At 47.0% G+C, this 17,288-nt stretch overlaps 1 protein-coding gene across 2 annotated transcripts in view; it reads right to left on the bottom strand.

Annotated features, from left to right (window-relative positions):
* Positions 1-529: 529 nt before the first annotated feature.
* SMIM14 (small integral membrane protein 14) overlaps positions 530-17,288 on the bottom strand; it is a 69,966-nt gene continuing 53,207 nt past the window's right edge. For both annotated transcript variants that reach the window (XM_073342254.1, XM_073342253.2), the window contains 2 exons: positions 4,495-4,643; positions 530-2,073 (listed from right to left, as the gene is read on the bottom strand). In XM_073342254.1, the coding sequence (XP_073198355.1) occupies positions 2,041-2,073; positions 4,495-4,643 (182 nt within the window). In that variant the 3' untranslated portion in view covers positions 530-2,040. The remainder of the gene's footprint in view (positions 2,074-4,494; positions 4,644-17,288) is intronic.

Below are 17,288 nucleotides of genomic sequence, written 5' to 3'. Positions count from 1 at the left end.
TGTTACGTGTTGCAGCAAAAAATTTAAGATATTGATTATTATAAGATTATACTCAGGACAGAAAATTGTAATGGATACGTGTCAGTAGATTTTTCTTTTTGTAAAGTTTGTAAACAATTCTCTTTTAGAATTTAATATTTAGTTGCCCAGGTTTTAGTTGTCTTTAAAAATACATTGAATTAGACAGCTCACTTATTGGTGAATGTATTTAATTTCATTTTGGTGATAATAATCTTTTGTGTAAATTCCTTACACATAAGACAAGCTTTTGATTGTGATAATTTTCAGACACATTCTCATGCCCACACACATAGATGTACATTCATTACAGCAGATGATCCATGCTTTTGCAACAGCCCTAAAAACTATGTTGGAGGTCCAAAGAGTTAAAGCTGCTCTGAACAGCAAGGTAAAGGCAGTGGTGAGCTGCAGCCGATTCACACCAGTTCGCTGGAACCGGCTGTTAAATTTAGAAGCCCTTTTAGAACCGGTTGGCCCACGAGGGACAGCTGGTTCTACAAGGGCTTCTAAATTTAACAACCAGCCAAAAGTGGTGCCTTAGGCACCGACTCCGTGGGTGCTCTGGGGCTGAAGCACCCATGGGGAAAATTCAGTGGGTGCTCTCCCCGCCTGGCCCCAGCTCACCTCACCTCCACTCCGCCTCTGCCTCCACCCCTGAACGCGCCGCCCCGCTCTGCTTCTCCACCCCCCCTCCAGCTTCCCGCGAATCAGCTGTTGACGCGGGAAGCCTGGGAGGGCTGAGAAGCAAGCAGCGGCTTCGCGCTCAGGCCCAGGGAGGTGGAGGTGAGCTGGGGCGGGGAGAGGTTCCCCTCGTCCCTGGGTTACCTGCTGTGGCACAGGCGGCCCTCCTCACGCCCCCTGCCCAGCTCACCTCCGCTTTGCCTCCACCTCCCTGGGCCTGAGCGTGAAGCCACCGTTTGCTTCTTAGCCCATCCCCAGCTTCCCGCACGAACAGCTGACTCGCGGAAAGCCGGGGGTTGGAGAAGCAGAGCGGGGCGGTGCGTTCAGGAGAGGAGGCAGAGCGGAGGTGAGCTGGGGCCAGGTGCGGGGCTGCCAGTGGGTGCTCTGCACCCACCAAATTCTCCTCGTGGGGGCTCCAGCCCCGGAGCACCCATGGAGTCGGTGCCTAAGGCACCACTTTTGATGTGATCAGTTGGGGGAGTGGCCACTGCCCCTGCTCCCCGCTAGCTATGCTACCCTGCCCCTAGGAGCCAGAGGGACCTGCCAGATGCTTCCTGGGAGCCACCCCAGGTAAGCACTGCTGGGACTCCCCACCTCGCCCCCTGGCAGGTCCCTCTGGCTCTTAGGGGCAGGGTGGGGTGGGCACCCACTACGGTGGCCCACGAGACCCTCCTGCCCGGTTCTGGGGGCAGTCAGAGGACAGGGTAGGAGGGTGGATGGGGCAGCGGTCTGGGGGGGGTGTCAAGGAACGTGGGGGGTTGGATGGAGCAGGAGTCACGGGGGCTGGGGGCAGGCCACAACCCCCCTCGAGGTGGGAACCAGTTGTTAAGATTTTGGCAGCTCATCACTGGGTAAAGGTAAAGTAATTTCACTTTTTCTACAAAAAACTCATGCTCATGTTTGCAAATAAGTTTCCAAAATATGTAGGGAAAAAAGAGAATTAATCTGAAAAATAACTTTTAATGACTATAAATGCACAAGGATTTAAATTTTCCTTGAATTATGCCAGAGACCACTGCAAAGAAATTATATATTGTAATCATTGTAACAAAAAGAGAATGACTAGAATGTCCACAGTAAAACAACAACCAAAACTCCACCCCCTGCAGCTCCTTATTGTTTATTCAATATCACCTACTAGGAATGGTAATAATATATAAAGCAAGAATTAACTTAAAAGTGAAATAGCTCCTAGCTGTTCCATACCAAAATAATATCATCCTGCTTTATGTAAATGCAAAAGGAAAATAGTATTAAATGGGATTTAGTACTCTGGTCACTTTCGTTCATTTGGTCGTGCAAGGTTTTAGCAGTCGAGCATTTCCAGCATTAGAAGGTCTAATCCACGGGTGGGGCTGGTGGTTCTTGTCCCTGGTTGTACAAAAGGGAAAAAAATGCACTGGTTTAGAAATTCTAGTCTACCAAGCATGACTTATAAAAAGAATGAAATCCTCCTCTAATATTCAAACTAAATAACAAACAATTCTGTTTTTCCCTTCAGTGGGGAAATGGGGCAGTGGGGAAGGACATAGGATGGGGGACAGGAGGCGATGGGGGAAGTGGGGGCCAGGGGGGAAGAGGCAGGGTGGAAGGAAGAGGGTGAGATGTGGAGGAGATAGAGCATTGGGAAAGGGGCTTGGGATGGGAAAGGGAAAGGACGGGGGAAGCGAGGGCAGGGGTGAAGCTGGAGTCCAGTATGCGGCATCCCCTTAGCAGAAGCTGGGGCTCCCCTGTTAAGCAGACCCATCAAGCCCTCACCCTGACAAGTCCCACCTCCCCTGCATCTGTATCACCCCGATGAGCCCCCCCAGACACCCTTCCCACTGAGCCCCAACCATCTACACCTGGACCCCCACCCAAATGAACCCCACCTCCCCTGCACCTAGACCCCCCCCGCTGAGCCCCAAACACCTTCACCTGGATCCCCTGCAGAGTCCCATTGCCCCTACACCTGGTACCCCTCAATGAACCTCTGTGCATCCAGATCTCCCACGGAGCCACCCGCACCCAGATTGCCCCACAGAGAACTCTCTTACCCCTACCTGGATCCCCCCACACTAAGTCCTCTGCACTTGGATCCTGCTGCCAGGCTGATCCTGATCACCCACACCAGGTATGCCTAGCCCAGGGGGGCAGGACCTCAGGGTGTTTCTGGGGCAGGCCTGGCCCTTGCATTGTATCAGAGTCGGGTGCAACCTCATTGCCGAGTCCCTGCCCCAGGATGGGGTCGGGGAGGCTGCAGGGTAATCTCCCACCTCCATGCAACCAGTGGCCTGTCTCTGGGAGGGGTGGGGGCTGGGCATAGAGATCTGTGGTGGAGGTCTCTGGGCGAGGGGGCGCTGGGCATAAGGATGGGGCACTGGGCAGGGGGGGCGGTGTGGTTTGGGCCTGCCCTCAAGGGGAAGGGGCATGCTGGCAGTACAGGGCTGGGTAGGCCAGTGTGCATCTGGCAGCTGCAGGTTCGTGAACAGTGCCCTCCTGCTGGGCTGCACAGAGCGGGGCTGCTCCCACCACGCTGTGCCTCATTGCCCCCAGCCCGCCCTTCACTGTGGAGACTGACCATCCCGCCACCCTGCACCTTGCCCCATGGGGGCCCACAAATATATTTGGTACTGGGCCCACAAAAAGTTAATCTGGCCCTGGTCCCAGAAAGTTGTTTGGGTAACCACACAGAGTTTGGCCTGTGGCAAAGCTAGACTTTGCTTGATCTCTGACTCCAGCCTGATCCTGACTCTTGCTTATGGAGCCTGGCCCTTGTGAGCCCTCCAACTCCTGCCTGGTGACTACTGGCCCTAATGGGCAGAATTCACCCCACTTATGACTGTTAGGTCAGACTGTTTATGCCCTGGTCCCTTACATCATGTTTATCATCTCAACTATTTCCACATCATATGTGCTCAGTGTAAAGTAAAAAAGATATGGGGGTGGGGGGGAAGAGTTAATCACTATCCTAAAAACACATTTCAGTTCTTGCCATCTTGATAAAGATTCTGCAGATCAAATTGAGGCCGTTGGTTACTGCTGTGCATCTTGTGGCTTTGAGTGGGTATTACCTAATCAAAACACAACACTTCTGTTTACGGTTCACCACAAGGAATCGAATGCGGCTCAACCTAAGGCAGAGTGGTTTAGCTGTGTTGGCCCTGCAGGTCTCACAGAAGTATAATCAGTGACAACTTAGACTGTGTCTACACTGCACACTTCACAATGGTGTGGGCGTGCCGCTGCCGCGTCTTTGTACGGTGCGCTGCGTAGCTGCTCTTTATCTCTCCCAGCGAAAAAATAAAATCTTTCCGAATGAGGGGTGGCAGCTCTTTCGCCGGGAGCATGGTTCCCGCTGATAAAGTGCTGTCCACACCGGCGCTTTTCATGGCTAAAACTTTTATCGTTCAGGAGAGTGTTTTTGCACACCCCCGAGTGACAAAACTTTTAACGACAAAAGTGCCAGTGTAGACATAGCCTTAATTTTGTCAATAAAATTGGCAGTTATGGCTCTAAATAGGCAGAGGGAGCAGATCTATTCACTGAGATCTTGGTTTTAGTTACTTTTCAGAATATAACCACACTTTAAACAAAAGTCTTAATTATTTCTAGTCTGAGAGACTTCTGCAGAAGGGAACATATACATTTTAATATTAATGTGGTACCAAAAAATAGCAGTAGAAAGCATAGGAAAACAGTTTTGGGGAAAAACTAATGAATATAATGTAGTGTACTTTAAAAATGTTCCTAAATCTAGATATTTTATTTAGATTCTTTAGGTAGGGTGCTTCAAGACACTGACATACTTACATGATGTGGACTGGCCGGTTTTCCAGCCATGTTGGATCCTCTTAGATTAGTTGGTCTCAGCAAGAACAAGACAAGAGCGATAACCACCCAGGCCATCATTATCATGGCAATACTGATGCCGTTATCACCAGAGGAATTTGGTCCTGGCACTACAGACAGAGAAAACTACATCAAAAAAGGGTGTGGGAGCAGAGTCCTTTTATCAACATGAAAATGTAAACAACACAAGTATCAGACCAAACTACAACAGTTTTGGTTCACAGCTGTGATTACTCTGTCTGCTTGGCTTTAAGATTCACAACTTTTTGTAAGGTTGACAAAAAAGTGCCAATTTCCTAAAGCTGATATGAAATTCCCTCTTAATGGATTGCAGATAAAGAGAGCACACTATGTTACTGTGGGCAGAGTATACAAAGACCAGTGTTCAGAATGATTTACAACTCATATCAGTGCAAAAAAACCAACACAATATTATACATATATCAATATAAGTGAAACATTCCACATGTGTAGAGGGAATGGTGTATGATTTTCATACCCCATTTTTATAGGCTTGATGCTGCAAACCCTAATGCACAGTGCAGGGTAATGCAGAGTGAATCTGTGTGGGGGGGTGGAGGGTGAGAAAACCTGGATTTGTGCTGGAAATGGCCCACCTGGTGATCACTTTAGATAAGTTATTACCAGCTGGACAGTGGGGTGGGAGGAGGTATTTTTTCATATTCTCTGTGTATATATAAAGTCTGCTACAGTTTCCACGGTATGCATCCGATGAAGTGAGCTGTAGCTCACGAAAGCTCATGCTCAAATAAATTGGTTAGTCTCTAAGGTGCCACAAGTACTCCTTTTCTTAGTGCAGGGTTGTTAGCCTCCACTTGCTGTTAAGCAATCTTGTATAGGTAGGAACAAGGAAGGCATCTAGTTCTTTGTGTAACCCACGCTAGATGAGCATGAGTCTTTGTTCCCCTCCAGTGGCTGATCTACATAGGTGGAGGAGTCTACTACAAATGCTGCTTAATAGCTAGTGGGAAAAGTTTGTTTTTAACACTGAAGGTCCAGGTTCAAATCCTGCTTTCAGCCCAAGCACAGGGGATCATTATACCTACTTGTGAAAAGAAGTTGGCAAACCACTCAGAATAAATTGTTTACTGTTAATTTAGCTCTCCAATAGTTTCCAAGGAGACTGGTGTTTCTAAATTTGATGGAAATTAAAAATTATGTATTGCAAAAATTGTGCGAACAGATGTCTGCCTTGGCATTAGTCATGAGCTTGGTGTGGCAAAGATTTCTCATTTAAGTATTTGACTCAATATGTGAGCTGTGTGACGGTCACTGAGATCATGTTCCTTAACAGAATGGCATAACTACTATCAACTACTTCCCTTTCTTCCTAAAACCAAATATTGGTGGGTCAGGGTGCAGGAGGTCCTTAATTTCTGGGAAGAAGAGTGATGTAGGGGGCAGAGGCAGGGACTGATAAAAAAGGGAAGCTGATATACTGACATTTGCAACAAAATAGCAAATGGCTGGAATTTTTTTCAGCACATTTCCACAAAATTGAGAAATTCCCCTGAATGGAGTTGTCTGGTTGTACTACCGGGGAGAAATAAGTATTTAAAGCCTCCCAAATATCTGATTATTTGCATATTTAAAATATGCAGCCTTTTTCCAGAGATCAATGTTGCCAGGTTTAGCACATTAGCTGCGCATTTCTGCTCCAAGTAGTAGTGAAATGCTAGTATTAAAAATTACCCTAATTAAGCATTTGATCTAACATCCCATCACGCTGAACTTCTTCTCTTTCAGGCTCATAATATATCTTTTGAATCCAACAGCAAAATTGTCATTGACTTTACACAGTGTAATTTGTGTATTACCCATCAGAAGGTAACTAATGCAATGTTATTGGGAGGTAATGTTCAGAACAAGAAAAGCTAGTTGATTTTATTTAAGAAAGTTTAGATTTTGTACAAAACCTCAAAGTCTGGGGGAAATCCACAGGGAGACCCAGGGCCTTGGAATTTGCAGGGTTTTAGCATCCACTGATTTCTATTATTTTTGACAATTACATATAGAGTCTTTCACCTCTAACACGCTGGTTTAAATCTGGCCTATGCCAATGTTTGCTAGAAGTTATCACTAGTAAAAGCTGTTTGATGATCTATTTGCAGTGAGTGGGGTGGGGTCAGTCAGTTTCTTGAGCACAAGTTTTCACAATGGAAAACTGTTATCACTGTTGTTCCCCTTAATGGCATTTTCAAGAGAGCCCAAGGGCTGAGTGGGCCCAGAGAACTATTCCCTCATCCATGAAGGTGATGTCTACATAACAGAGTTAAGGCAAGCTAATGGGGTACTGTGGGGAAGTTTGCAGGACTGCTGCCCACAACACAGCTCTTCTGTAATACAAGACTTCATGATCCAGAGCCATCAATCTGATATCCTTCAGGTACATTAAATTCACTCAAAAATATAACAGAAAAATTGGGATGAATTATGAAAAATCAGACCTCAGCAGCACTTCCTCAGACTCAATGAGACAACTCTTTTGATTTTATGAGCTAAAGGAATTGCCATTAAACTCTTGCTTTTCAAATCTTTGAAATGGAGACATCTCAAATCTGGAAAAGCTGCTAACATAGAACGAGTTCAACTATAAATGCCAATTACAAAAAAACATTCTAATGAGAGTTTGAAAGTCTGAGCCATTCTGGGTGTGGGTCAGAAGAAGATCTAGCAGGAGCAAAATGAGAACATATCGTAACACGAAATGGAACTTTCAGTTCACTAGTTATGACATAAAATACTGATTCAGAACAGCATGTAGAATTGTGCAGGCAAGTGTTCAGCTTGCAGTCTCGTTCTGTACAAGTGAAACAACATTAATCAGCTTGGTGTATCAATATTTGAAACTTTGGGAGGCCTTTATGCATCACATCTCTGTCACATAATACTTAACCCTGCCTCAGAACAGACATGTAGACTAGTTGACCTCCTGAGGTCCCTCTAGGGCTTCTGATTTTAGGTTTTAACCAATGAACACTGACAAAACATTCCTGATACTATTTTAAAAAAAAAAGGTGTATATCCTATTAACACCAGAAAAGAACTGGAAATGGTTACTTGTATCTAAGGGTTTGTCTGCACAAAGAAGTAGAGTGGACTACAGGAGTGTGATTTTTGAAGTGTACTAATGCATTGCACATTGATTGATCCATGCAGACCCTGTTGGCATGCACTAAAGGTTCCCGAGCGTGCTTTAACACAGTGGTTCTCGACCAAGGATATGCATACCCCTGGGAGTATGCAGACGTCTTCCATGCGGTACGTCAACTCATCTAGGTATTTGCCTAGTTTTACAACAGGCTACATAAAAAGCACTAGCAAAGTCAGTACAAACTAAAATTTCATACAGACAATGACTTGTTTATACTGCTCTATATACTATACACTGAAATGTAAATTCAATATTTATATTCCAATTGATTTATTTTATAATTATATGGTAAAAATGAGAAAGTAAGCAATTTTTCAGTAATAGTGTGCTGTGACACTTTTGTATTTTTATGTCTGATTTTATAAGCAAGTAGTTTGTAAGTGAGGTGAAACTTGGGGTACACAAGACAAATCAGACTTATGAAAGGGGTACAGTAGTCTGGAAAGGTTGAGAGCTACTGCTTTAATGTCATGCTTTTGAAACAGTACTGTGTTAAAGCGCAGTAGGGAATATTACAGAGAGATTATATTACTCATTACAAGGAGTGTATACTGTAAGGTACATACATTAACAAGTCATCAAAACTCATAAGGACAAGCTTAACTTTGAGCACATGCTTAAGTCCATCCCTGTTCATAAAAGTTCAGCAAGTACTTAAATGCTTTGCTAACTTGGGTCCTAAAGTCACATATCACTTGAGGGGGGTTTGGCTACCCTATGCTATGTTCAGCAGAAACTCAACTGACTAGCCAGTTTCACATACTTCAATTGTCAAAAACCCACTTGTGTTAGCAATGCCATGTTGATGTGCTTTGACTGTGTTCACATTCTTTTTATTCCCATAGAGTAAATTTCACTCAGTTATAGAGGGGCAGCATAAGAAGACCCAATTACATCCCATGATACAGTTAAAACATGCCTCAGCCCTGGTCTACACTAGGACTTTAGGTTGAATTTAGCAGCGTTAAATCGATGTAAACCTGCACCCGTCCACACGATGAAGCCCTTTATTTCGACTTAAAGGGCTCTTAAAATCGATTTCCTTACTCCACCCCTGACAAGTGGATTAGCACTTAAATTGGCCTTGCCGGGTCGAATTTGGGGTACTCTGGACACAATTCGACAGTATTGGCCTCCGGGAGCTATCCCAGAGTGCTCCATTGTGACCGCTCTGGACAGCACTCTCAACTCAGATGCACTGGCCAGGTAGACAGGAAAAGAACCGCGAACTTTTGAGTCTCATTTCCTGTTTGGCCAGCGTGGCAAGCTGCAGGTGACCATGCAGAGCTCATCAGCAGAGGTGACCATGATGGAGTCCCAGAATCGCAAAAGAGCTCCAGCATGGACTGAACGGGAGGTATGGGATCTGATCGCTGTATGGGGAGAGGAATCCGTGCTATCAGAACTCCATTCCAGTTTTCGAAATGCCAAAACCTTTGTCAAAATCTCCCAGGGCGTGAATGACGGAGGCCATAACAGGGACCCGAAGTAGTGCCGTGTGAAACTTAAGGAGCTGAGGCAAGCCTACCAGAAAACCAGAGAGGCGAACGGCCGCTCCGGGTCAGAGCCCCAAACATGCTGCTTCTATGATGAGCTGCATGCCATTTTAGGGGGTTCAGCCACCACTACCTCACCCGTGTTGTTTGACTCCTTCAATGGAGATGGAGGCAACACGGAAGCAGGTTTTGGGGACGAAGAAGAAGATGATGATGATGAGGTTGAAGATATCTCACAGCAAGCAAGCGGAGAAACCGGTTTTCTCAACAGCCAGGAACAGTTTCTCACCCTGGACCTGGAGCCAGTACCCCCCAAACCCACCCAAGGCTGCCTCCTGGACCCGGCAGGCGGAGAAGGGACCTCCGGTGAGTGTACCTTTTAAAATACTATACATGGTTTAAAAGAAGCATGTGAAAGGATTAATTTGCCCTGGCATTCGCGGCTCTCCTGGATGTACTCCCAAAGCCTTTGCAAAAGGTTTCTGGGGAGGGCAGCCTTATTGCGTCCTTCATGGTAGGACACTTTACCACTCCAGGCCAGTAACACGTACTCGGGAATAATTGTACAACAAAGCATTGCAGTGTATGTTTGCTGGCATTCAAACAACATCCGTTCTTTATCTCTCTGTGTTATCCTCAGGAGAGTGAGATATTATTCATGGTCACCTGGTTGAAATAGGGTGCTTCTCTTCAGGGGACACTCAGAGGAGCCCATTCCTGCTGGGCTGTTTGCCTGTGGCTGAACAGAAACGTTCCCCGCTGTTAGCCACGGGGAGGGGGGAGGATTGAGGGGGTAGCCACGCGGTGGGGGGAGGCAAAATGCGACCTTGTAACGAAAGTACATGTGTTATGTATGTAATGTTAACAGCAAGGTTTACCCTGAAAGAGTGTAGCCACTGTTTTATAAAATGTGTCTTTTTAAATACCGCTGTCCCTTTTTTTTTCTCCACCAGCTGCATGTGTTTCAATGATCACAGGATCTTCTCCTTCCCAGAGGCTAGTGAAGATTAGAAAGAAAAAAAACTGCACTCGTGATGAAATGTTCTCTGGGCTCATGATGTCCTCCCACACTGAGAGAGCACAGACGAATGCGTGGAGGAAAATAATGTCAGAGTGCAGGAAAGCACAAAATGACCGGGAGGAGAGCTGGCGGGCTGAAGAGAGTAAGTGGCGGGCTGAAGACAGGGCTGAAGCTCAAATGTGGCAGCAGCGTGATGAGAGGAGGCAGGATTCAATGCTGAGGCTGCTGGAGGATCAAACCAGTATGCTCCAGTGTATGGTTGAGCTGCAGCAAAGGCAGCTGGAGCACAGACTGCCACTACAGCCCCTGTGTAACCAACCGCCCTCCTCCCCAAGTTCCATAGCCTCCACAGCCAGACGCCCAAGAATGGGGGGGGGGCCCCACCGGCCAACCAGCCACTCCGCCACAGAGGATTGCCCAAAAAAAAGAAGGCTGGCATTCAATAAATTTTAAACTTGTAAACTTTTAAAGTGCTGTGTGGCATTTTCCTTCCCTCCTCCACCACCCCTCCTGGGCTACCTTGGTAGTCATCCCCCTATTTGTGTGATGAATGAATAAAGAATGCATGAATGTGAAGCAACAATGACTTTATTGCCTCTGCAAGCGGTGATCGAAGGGAGGAGAGGAGGGTGGGTAGCTTACAGGGAAGTAGAGTGAACCAAGGGGTGGGGGATTTCATCAAGGAGAAACAAAGAGAACTTTCACACCGTAGCCTGGACAGTCATGAAACTGGTTTTCAAATCTTCTCTGATGCGTACCGCGCCCTCCTGTGCTCTTCTAACTGCCCTGGTGTCTGGCTGCGCGTAACCAGCAGCCAGGCGATTTGCCTCAACCTCCCACCCCACCATAAACATCTCCCCCTTACTCTCACAAATATTGTGGAGCACACAGCAAGCAGTAATAACAGTGGCAATATTGGTTTCGCTGAGGTCTAAGCGAGTCAGTAAACTGCACCAGCGCGCCTTTAAACGTCCAAATGCACATTCTACCACCATTCTGCACTTGCTCAGCCTGTAGTTGAACAGTTCCTGACTACTGTCCAGGGTGCCTGTGTACGGCTTCATGAGCCAGGGCATTAAGGGGTAGGCTGGGTCCCCAAGGATAACTATAGGCATTTCAACATCCCCAACAGTTATTTTCTGGTCTGGGAATAAAGTCCCTTCCTGCAGCTTTTGAAACAGACCAGAGTTCCTGAAGATGCGAGCGTCATGTACCTTTCCCGGCCATCCCACGTTGTTGTTGGTGAAACGTCCCTTGTGATCCACCAGAGCTTGCAGCACTATTGAAAAGCACCGCTTGCGGTTTATGTACTCACAGGCTTGGTGCTCCGGTGCCAAGATAGGGATATGGGTTCCGTCTATGGCCCCACCACAGTTAGGGAATCCCATTGCAGCAAAGCCATCCACTATGACCTGCACATTTCCCAGGGTCACTACCCTGGATATCAGCAGATCTTTGATTGCGTGGGCTACTTGCATCACAGCAGCCCCAACAGTAGATTTGCCCACTCCAAATTGATTCCCAACTGACCAGTAGCTGTCTGGCATTGCAAGCTTCCACAGGGCTATTGCCACTCGCTTCTCAACTGTGAGGGCTGCTCTCATCTTGGTATTCATGCGCTTCAGGGCAGGGGAAAGCAAGTCACGAAGTTCCATGAAAGTGCCCTTACGCATGCGAAAGTTTTGCAGCCACTGGGAATCGTCCCAGACCTGCAACACCATGCGGTCCCACCAGTCTGTGCTTGTTTCCCGAGCCCAGAATCAGCGTTCCACAGCATGAACCTGCCCCATTAGCACCATGATGCATGCATTGCCAGGCCCCATGCTTTCAGAGAAATCTGTGTCCATGTCCTGATCACTCACGCGACCGCGCTGACGTCGCCTACTCGCCCGGTATCACTCTGCCAGGTTCTGGTGCTGCATATACTGCTGGATAATGCGTATGGTGTTTAATGTGCTCCTAATTGCCAAAGTGAGCTGAGCGGCCTCCATACTTGCCTTGGTATGGCATCCACACAGAAAAAAGGTGCGGAACGATTGTCTGCTGTTGCTCTGACGGAGGGATGGGTGACTGACGACATGGCTTACAGGGTTGGCTTACAGGGAATTAAAATCAACAAAGGGGGTGGCTTTACATCAAGGAGTATTTAAGGCAGGACTTCATGGAGGGTTCCAATAAGAAATGGTGCACCTAAGTAATTGTTCTTATTGGAACAAGCAGGTTAGTCTGGCCTCTGATTGATACATGGCTAGATTTACCTCGCTGCACCTTCTCTGTGAGTGACTGCAGTGTGACCTAGAGGAATGAGTCCCCTAGACGGGGGGCGGGTTTGCAAATGAGTACAAAAGAAATCTGGTCTATTTCTTGTTTTGATCCACTCCATCTATCTTTTACATCTTTGGCTGGCAGCAGACGGTGCAGAAGGACTGCAAGCCATCCACATCTCATGGCTGCTCGGCAGAGGACAGTCCAGTAGGACTGCTAGCCATCCTCATCTCTTGCCTGCCTGGCAGAAGATGGTGCAGTAGGACTGCTAGCAATCTGTATTGCCTGCCTGCTCACCATAAGATGGTTCAATACGACTGCTGGCAGGACTAAAGAGAATGACCTGATCAAGTCACTCCAACTTTAGTCCCTGCGCCCATGTCTGCCCAGGCGCTCCCAGCCAACGTGGCCAGGAGCACCTCGGACAAGACGATGACGGCTACCAGTCGTATTGTACCGTCTGCTGCCACAAGGCAATGGGTTGATGCTGCTGTGTAGCAATGCAGTACCACATCTGCCAGCACCCAGGAGACATATGGTGACGGTTACCTGAGCGGGCTCCATGCTTGCCGTGGTACGGTGTCTGCACAGGTAACTCAGGAAAAAAGGCGCGAAACGATTGTCTACCCTTGCTTTCACAGAGGGAGGGAGGGAATGGGGGCCTGACGATATGTACCCAGAACCATCCGCGACAATGTTTTAGCCCCATCAGAGTGCTCCATTGTGACTGCTCTGGACAGCACTCTCAACTCAGATGCACGATTGTTTGCCGTTGCTCTGACACGGGGGGGCGACTGACGACACGGCTTACAGGGTTGGCTTCAGGGAGCTAAAATCAACAAAGGGGTGGCTTTACATCAATGAGTATTTCAGGCAGACTTCACGGAGGGTTCCAATAAGAAATGGTGCACCTAAGTTATTGTTCTTATTGGAACAAGGAGGTTAGTCTGGCCTCTGATTGATACATGGCTAGATTTACCTCGCTGCACCTTCTCTGTGAGTGACTGCAGTGTGACCTAGAGGAATGAGTCCCCTAGACGGGGGACGGGTTTGCAAATGAGTACAAAAGAAATCTGGTCTATTTCTTGTTTTGATCCACTCCATCTATCTTTTACATCTTTGGCTGGCAGCAGATGGTGCAGAAGGACTGCATGCCATCCACATCTCATGGCTGCCCGGCAGAAGATGATGCAATAGTACTGCTAGCAATCCGTATCGCCTGCCTGCTCACCATAAGATGGTTCAATAGGACTGACTGCTGGACTAAAGAGAATGACTTGATCAAGTCACTCCAACTTTAGTCCCTGCACCCATGCAGGACGAGTTGTATCCGAGAGTGCTAAAGGAACTGGCGGCTGCGATTGCAGAGCCATTGGCCATTATCTTTGAAAACTCGTGGTGAACGGGGGAAGTCCCAGATGACTGGAAAAAGGCTAATGTAGTGCCAATCTTTAAAAAAGGGAAGGAGGAGGATCCTGGGAACTACAGGCCAGTCAGCCTCACCTCAGTCCCCGGAAAAATCATGGAGCAGGTCCTCAAGGAATCAATCCTGAAGCACTTACATGAGAGGAAAGTGATCAGGAACAGTCAGCATGGATTCACCAAGGGAAGGTCATGCCTGACTAATCTAATCGCCTTCTATGATGAGATTACTGGTTCTGTGGATGAAGGGAAAGCAGTGGATGTATTGTTTCTTGACTTTAGCAAAGCTTTTGACACGGTCTCCCACAGTATTCTTGTCAGCAAGTTAAAGAAGTACGGGCTGGATGAATGCACTCTAAGGTGGGTAGAAAGTTGGCTAGATTGTCGGGCTCAATGGGTAGTGATCAATGGCTCCATGTCTAGTTGGCAGCCGGTGTCAAGTGGAGTGCCCCAGGGGTCGGTCCTGGGGCCGGTTTTGTTCAATATCTTCATAAATGATCTGGAGGATGGTGTGGATTGCACTCTCAGCAAATTTGCGGATGATACTAAACTGGGAGGAGTGGTTGATACGCTGGAGGGCAGGGATAGGATACAGAGGGACCTAGACAAATTGGAGGATTGGGCCAAAAGAAATCTGATGAGGTTCAATAAGGATAAGTGCAGGGTCCTGCACTTAGGATGGAAGAACCCAATGCACAGCTACAGACTAAGGACCGAATGGCTAGGCAGCAGTTCTGCGGAAAAGGACCTAGGGGTGACAGTGGACGAGAAGCTGGATATGAGTCAGCGGTGTGCCCTTGTTGCCAAGAAGGCCAATGGCATTTTGGGATGTATAAGTAGGGGCATAGCGAGCAGATCAAGGGACGTGATCGTTCCCCTCTATCAATCAAATCCCCTCTATTCTACATTGGTGAGGCCTCATCTGGAATACTGTGTCCAGTTTTGGGCCCCGCACTACAAGAAGGATGTGGATAAATTGGAGAGAGTCCAGCAAAGGGCAACAAAAATGATTAGGGGTCTGGAACACATGACTTATGAGGAGAGGCTGAGGGAACTGGGATTGTTTAGTCTGCAGAAGAGAAGAATGAGAGGGGATTTGATAGCTGCTTTCAACTACCTGAGAGGTGGTTCCAGAGAGGATGGTTCTAGACTATTCTCAGTGGTAGAAGAGGACAGGACAAGGAGTAATGGTCTCAAGTTGCAGTGGGGGAGGTTTAGGTTGGATATTAGGAAAAACTTCTTCACTAGGAGGGTGGTGAAACACTGGAATGCGTTACCTAGGGAGGTGGTAGAATCTCCTTCCTTAGAAGTTTTTAAGGTCAGGCTTGACAAAGCCCTAACTGGGATGATTTAATTGGGGATTGGTCCTGCTTTGAGCAGGGGGTTGGACTAGATGACCTCCTGAGGTCCCTTCCAACCCTGATATTCTATGATTCTATGATTCTGTCTGCCCAGGCGCTCCTGATCGACCTCACACAGGCGACCAGGACCACCTCGGACATGACTATGACGGCTACCAGTCCTATTGCACCATCTGCTGCCACAAGGCAAGGCGTTGCTGCTGCTGTGTAGCAATGCAGTACCGCGTCTGCCAGCACCCAGGAGACATACGGTGAAAGTGAGCTGAGCAGGCTCCATGCTTGCCGTGGTATGGTGTCTGCACAGGTAACTCAGGAAAAAAGGCGCGAAACGATTGTCTGCCCTTGCTTTCACAGAGGGAGGGAGGGAACGGGGGCCTGACGATATGTACCCAGAACCACCCACGACAATGTTTTAGCCCCATCAGGCATTGGGATCTCAACGCAGAATTCCAATGGGCAGCGGAGACTGCGGGAACTGTGGGATAGCTACCCACAGTGCAACGCTCCGGAAGTCGACTCTAGCCTCGGTACTGTGGAAGCTTCCGCCGAGTTAATGCACTTAATGCACTTAGAGCATTTTCTGTGGGGACACACACACTTGAATATATAAAACTGATTTCTAAAAAATCGAATTCTATAAATTCGACCTAATTTCGTAGTGTAGACATACCCTCAGTCTTGCAGTGCAGACAGAGAACAAGACCTATTTTAGTTAAAAGAAAAGGAGTACTTGTGTTGAGTCCCTAAACCAGGTTATAGCCTTGGTGCTGCAGGGCTAGAGCACACGTAGGGTACATGGTAAAAACAGTTTGGTCCTGTGTACACTGCAAGGTCAACTCATAGTTTAAGTGTGCTGGGAAATTACTATGTGTAACTGGTTCCCTCACGTGTAAATGGCCCATGGTGGATGGGCCAAAGATTATTCAAAGTCTTTAGAATTTAAGTTATAATACTTCAGAGTTGGGATTGATTCAAAATGGGAAATGAGGAGGTTAAGTGTGATGTATTAGAACTTTTCAACTGATCTAATAGTTTATTAATCCTACCTATATCTGCTCTATCCCAGAAAGATTTTGTTTAATTTAATAGTTCTCACCCATGTGAAGGATCTGAATTATACCCTTAAAGTTCAGCTATGAATCACAAGAGACTTTACATCAGTTCTGATCTGCATTTACCACACTAAAATTGTAGACTAACTTTCTGAGTCATTGTACTGACTTGCAACATTAACAGTCACAGATGACTACTCCTTAAATATTGTCTGCTTTGTTTCCAGTTAGGCTGATAAACTTTGAAATAAATTTTTGTTATTCATCTTGGGCTGTGCTCATTTGTAAGAGTCAAGGGAGTTTAACCTACTTCTCTACCATCTGCCAGCTCTCTCCTCTCTCCCCCCTTAGTTCTCTGATCCTCCCTCTTTTTCTGTTCTTCCCTCCCCTCCAGTTCTCCCTGTGGTCTTTGATTTCTCTTCCCCCCCCCTCGCTGATCTTCAGGTTTGCAGGGATGTGCCCCGCCTTCTCAGGTTAGCCTCCTGTAGCACACATCACCTATTTCTAGTCTCTCCTGCCTCTTTGGCAATGATCAAGAAATGGTAATTAATTAACTACTGGAATAATTTCCCAAGGGTCACGGTGTATTCTACATCACTGGCAATTTTTAAATAAGATTGGATGTTTTTCTAAAAGATAAGAGCTAGGAATTATTTTGGGGAGGTTCGATGGCCTGTGTTATACAGGAGGTCAGACTAAATAATCACAATGGTCTGTTCTGACCTTAGAATCTAAGAAAAACTTAGGCCTTGTCTACACTACCAAGTTTTGTTGACAAAACTGATGTTGACACTCAAAAATCGGCATAATAAAAATCGGAATGTCATGTTCACACTCGCTCCCTCTGTCAGAAGAGTGCGTCCACAGGTGGAGCACTATCATTGACAGTGTGGGCAATATATTGTGGGTATCTATCCCACAGTCCAGCTCGACAGTCAGTAGGTGTTGTGGGAAGGTGGAGCA

This window comes from Lepidochelys kempii, chromosome 4, assembly GCF_965140285.1.
Source record: "Lepidochelys kempii isolate rLepKem1 chromosome 4, rLepKem1.hap1, whole genome shotgun sequence".
Taxonomy (NCBI): Eukaryota; Metazoa; Chordata; order Testudines; family Cheloniidae; genus Lepidochelys; species Lepidochelys kempii.
This window is presented reverse-complemented; position numbering and strand designations above follow the sequence as displayed.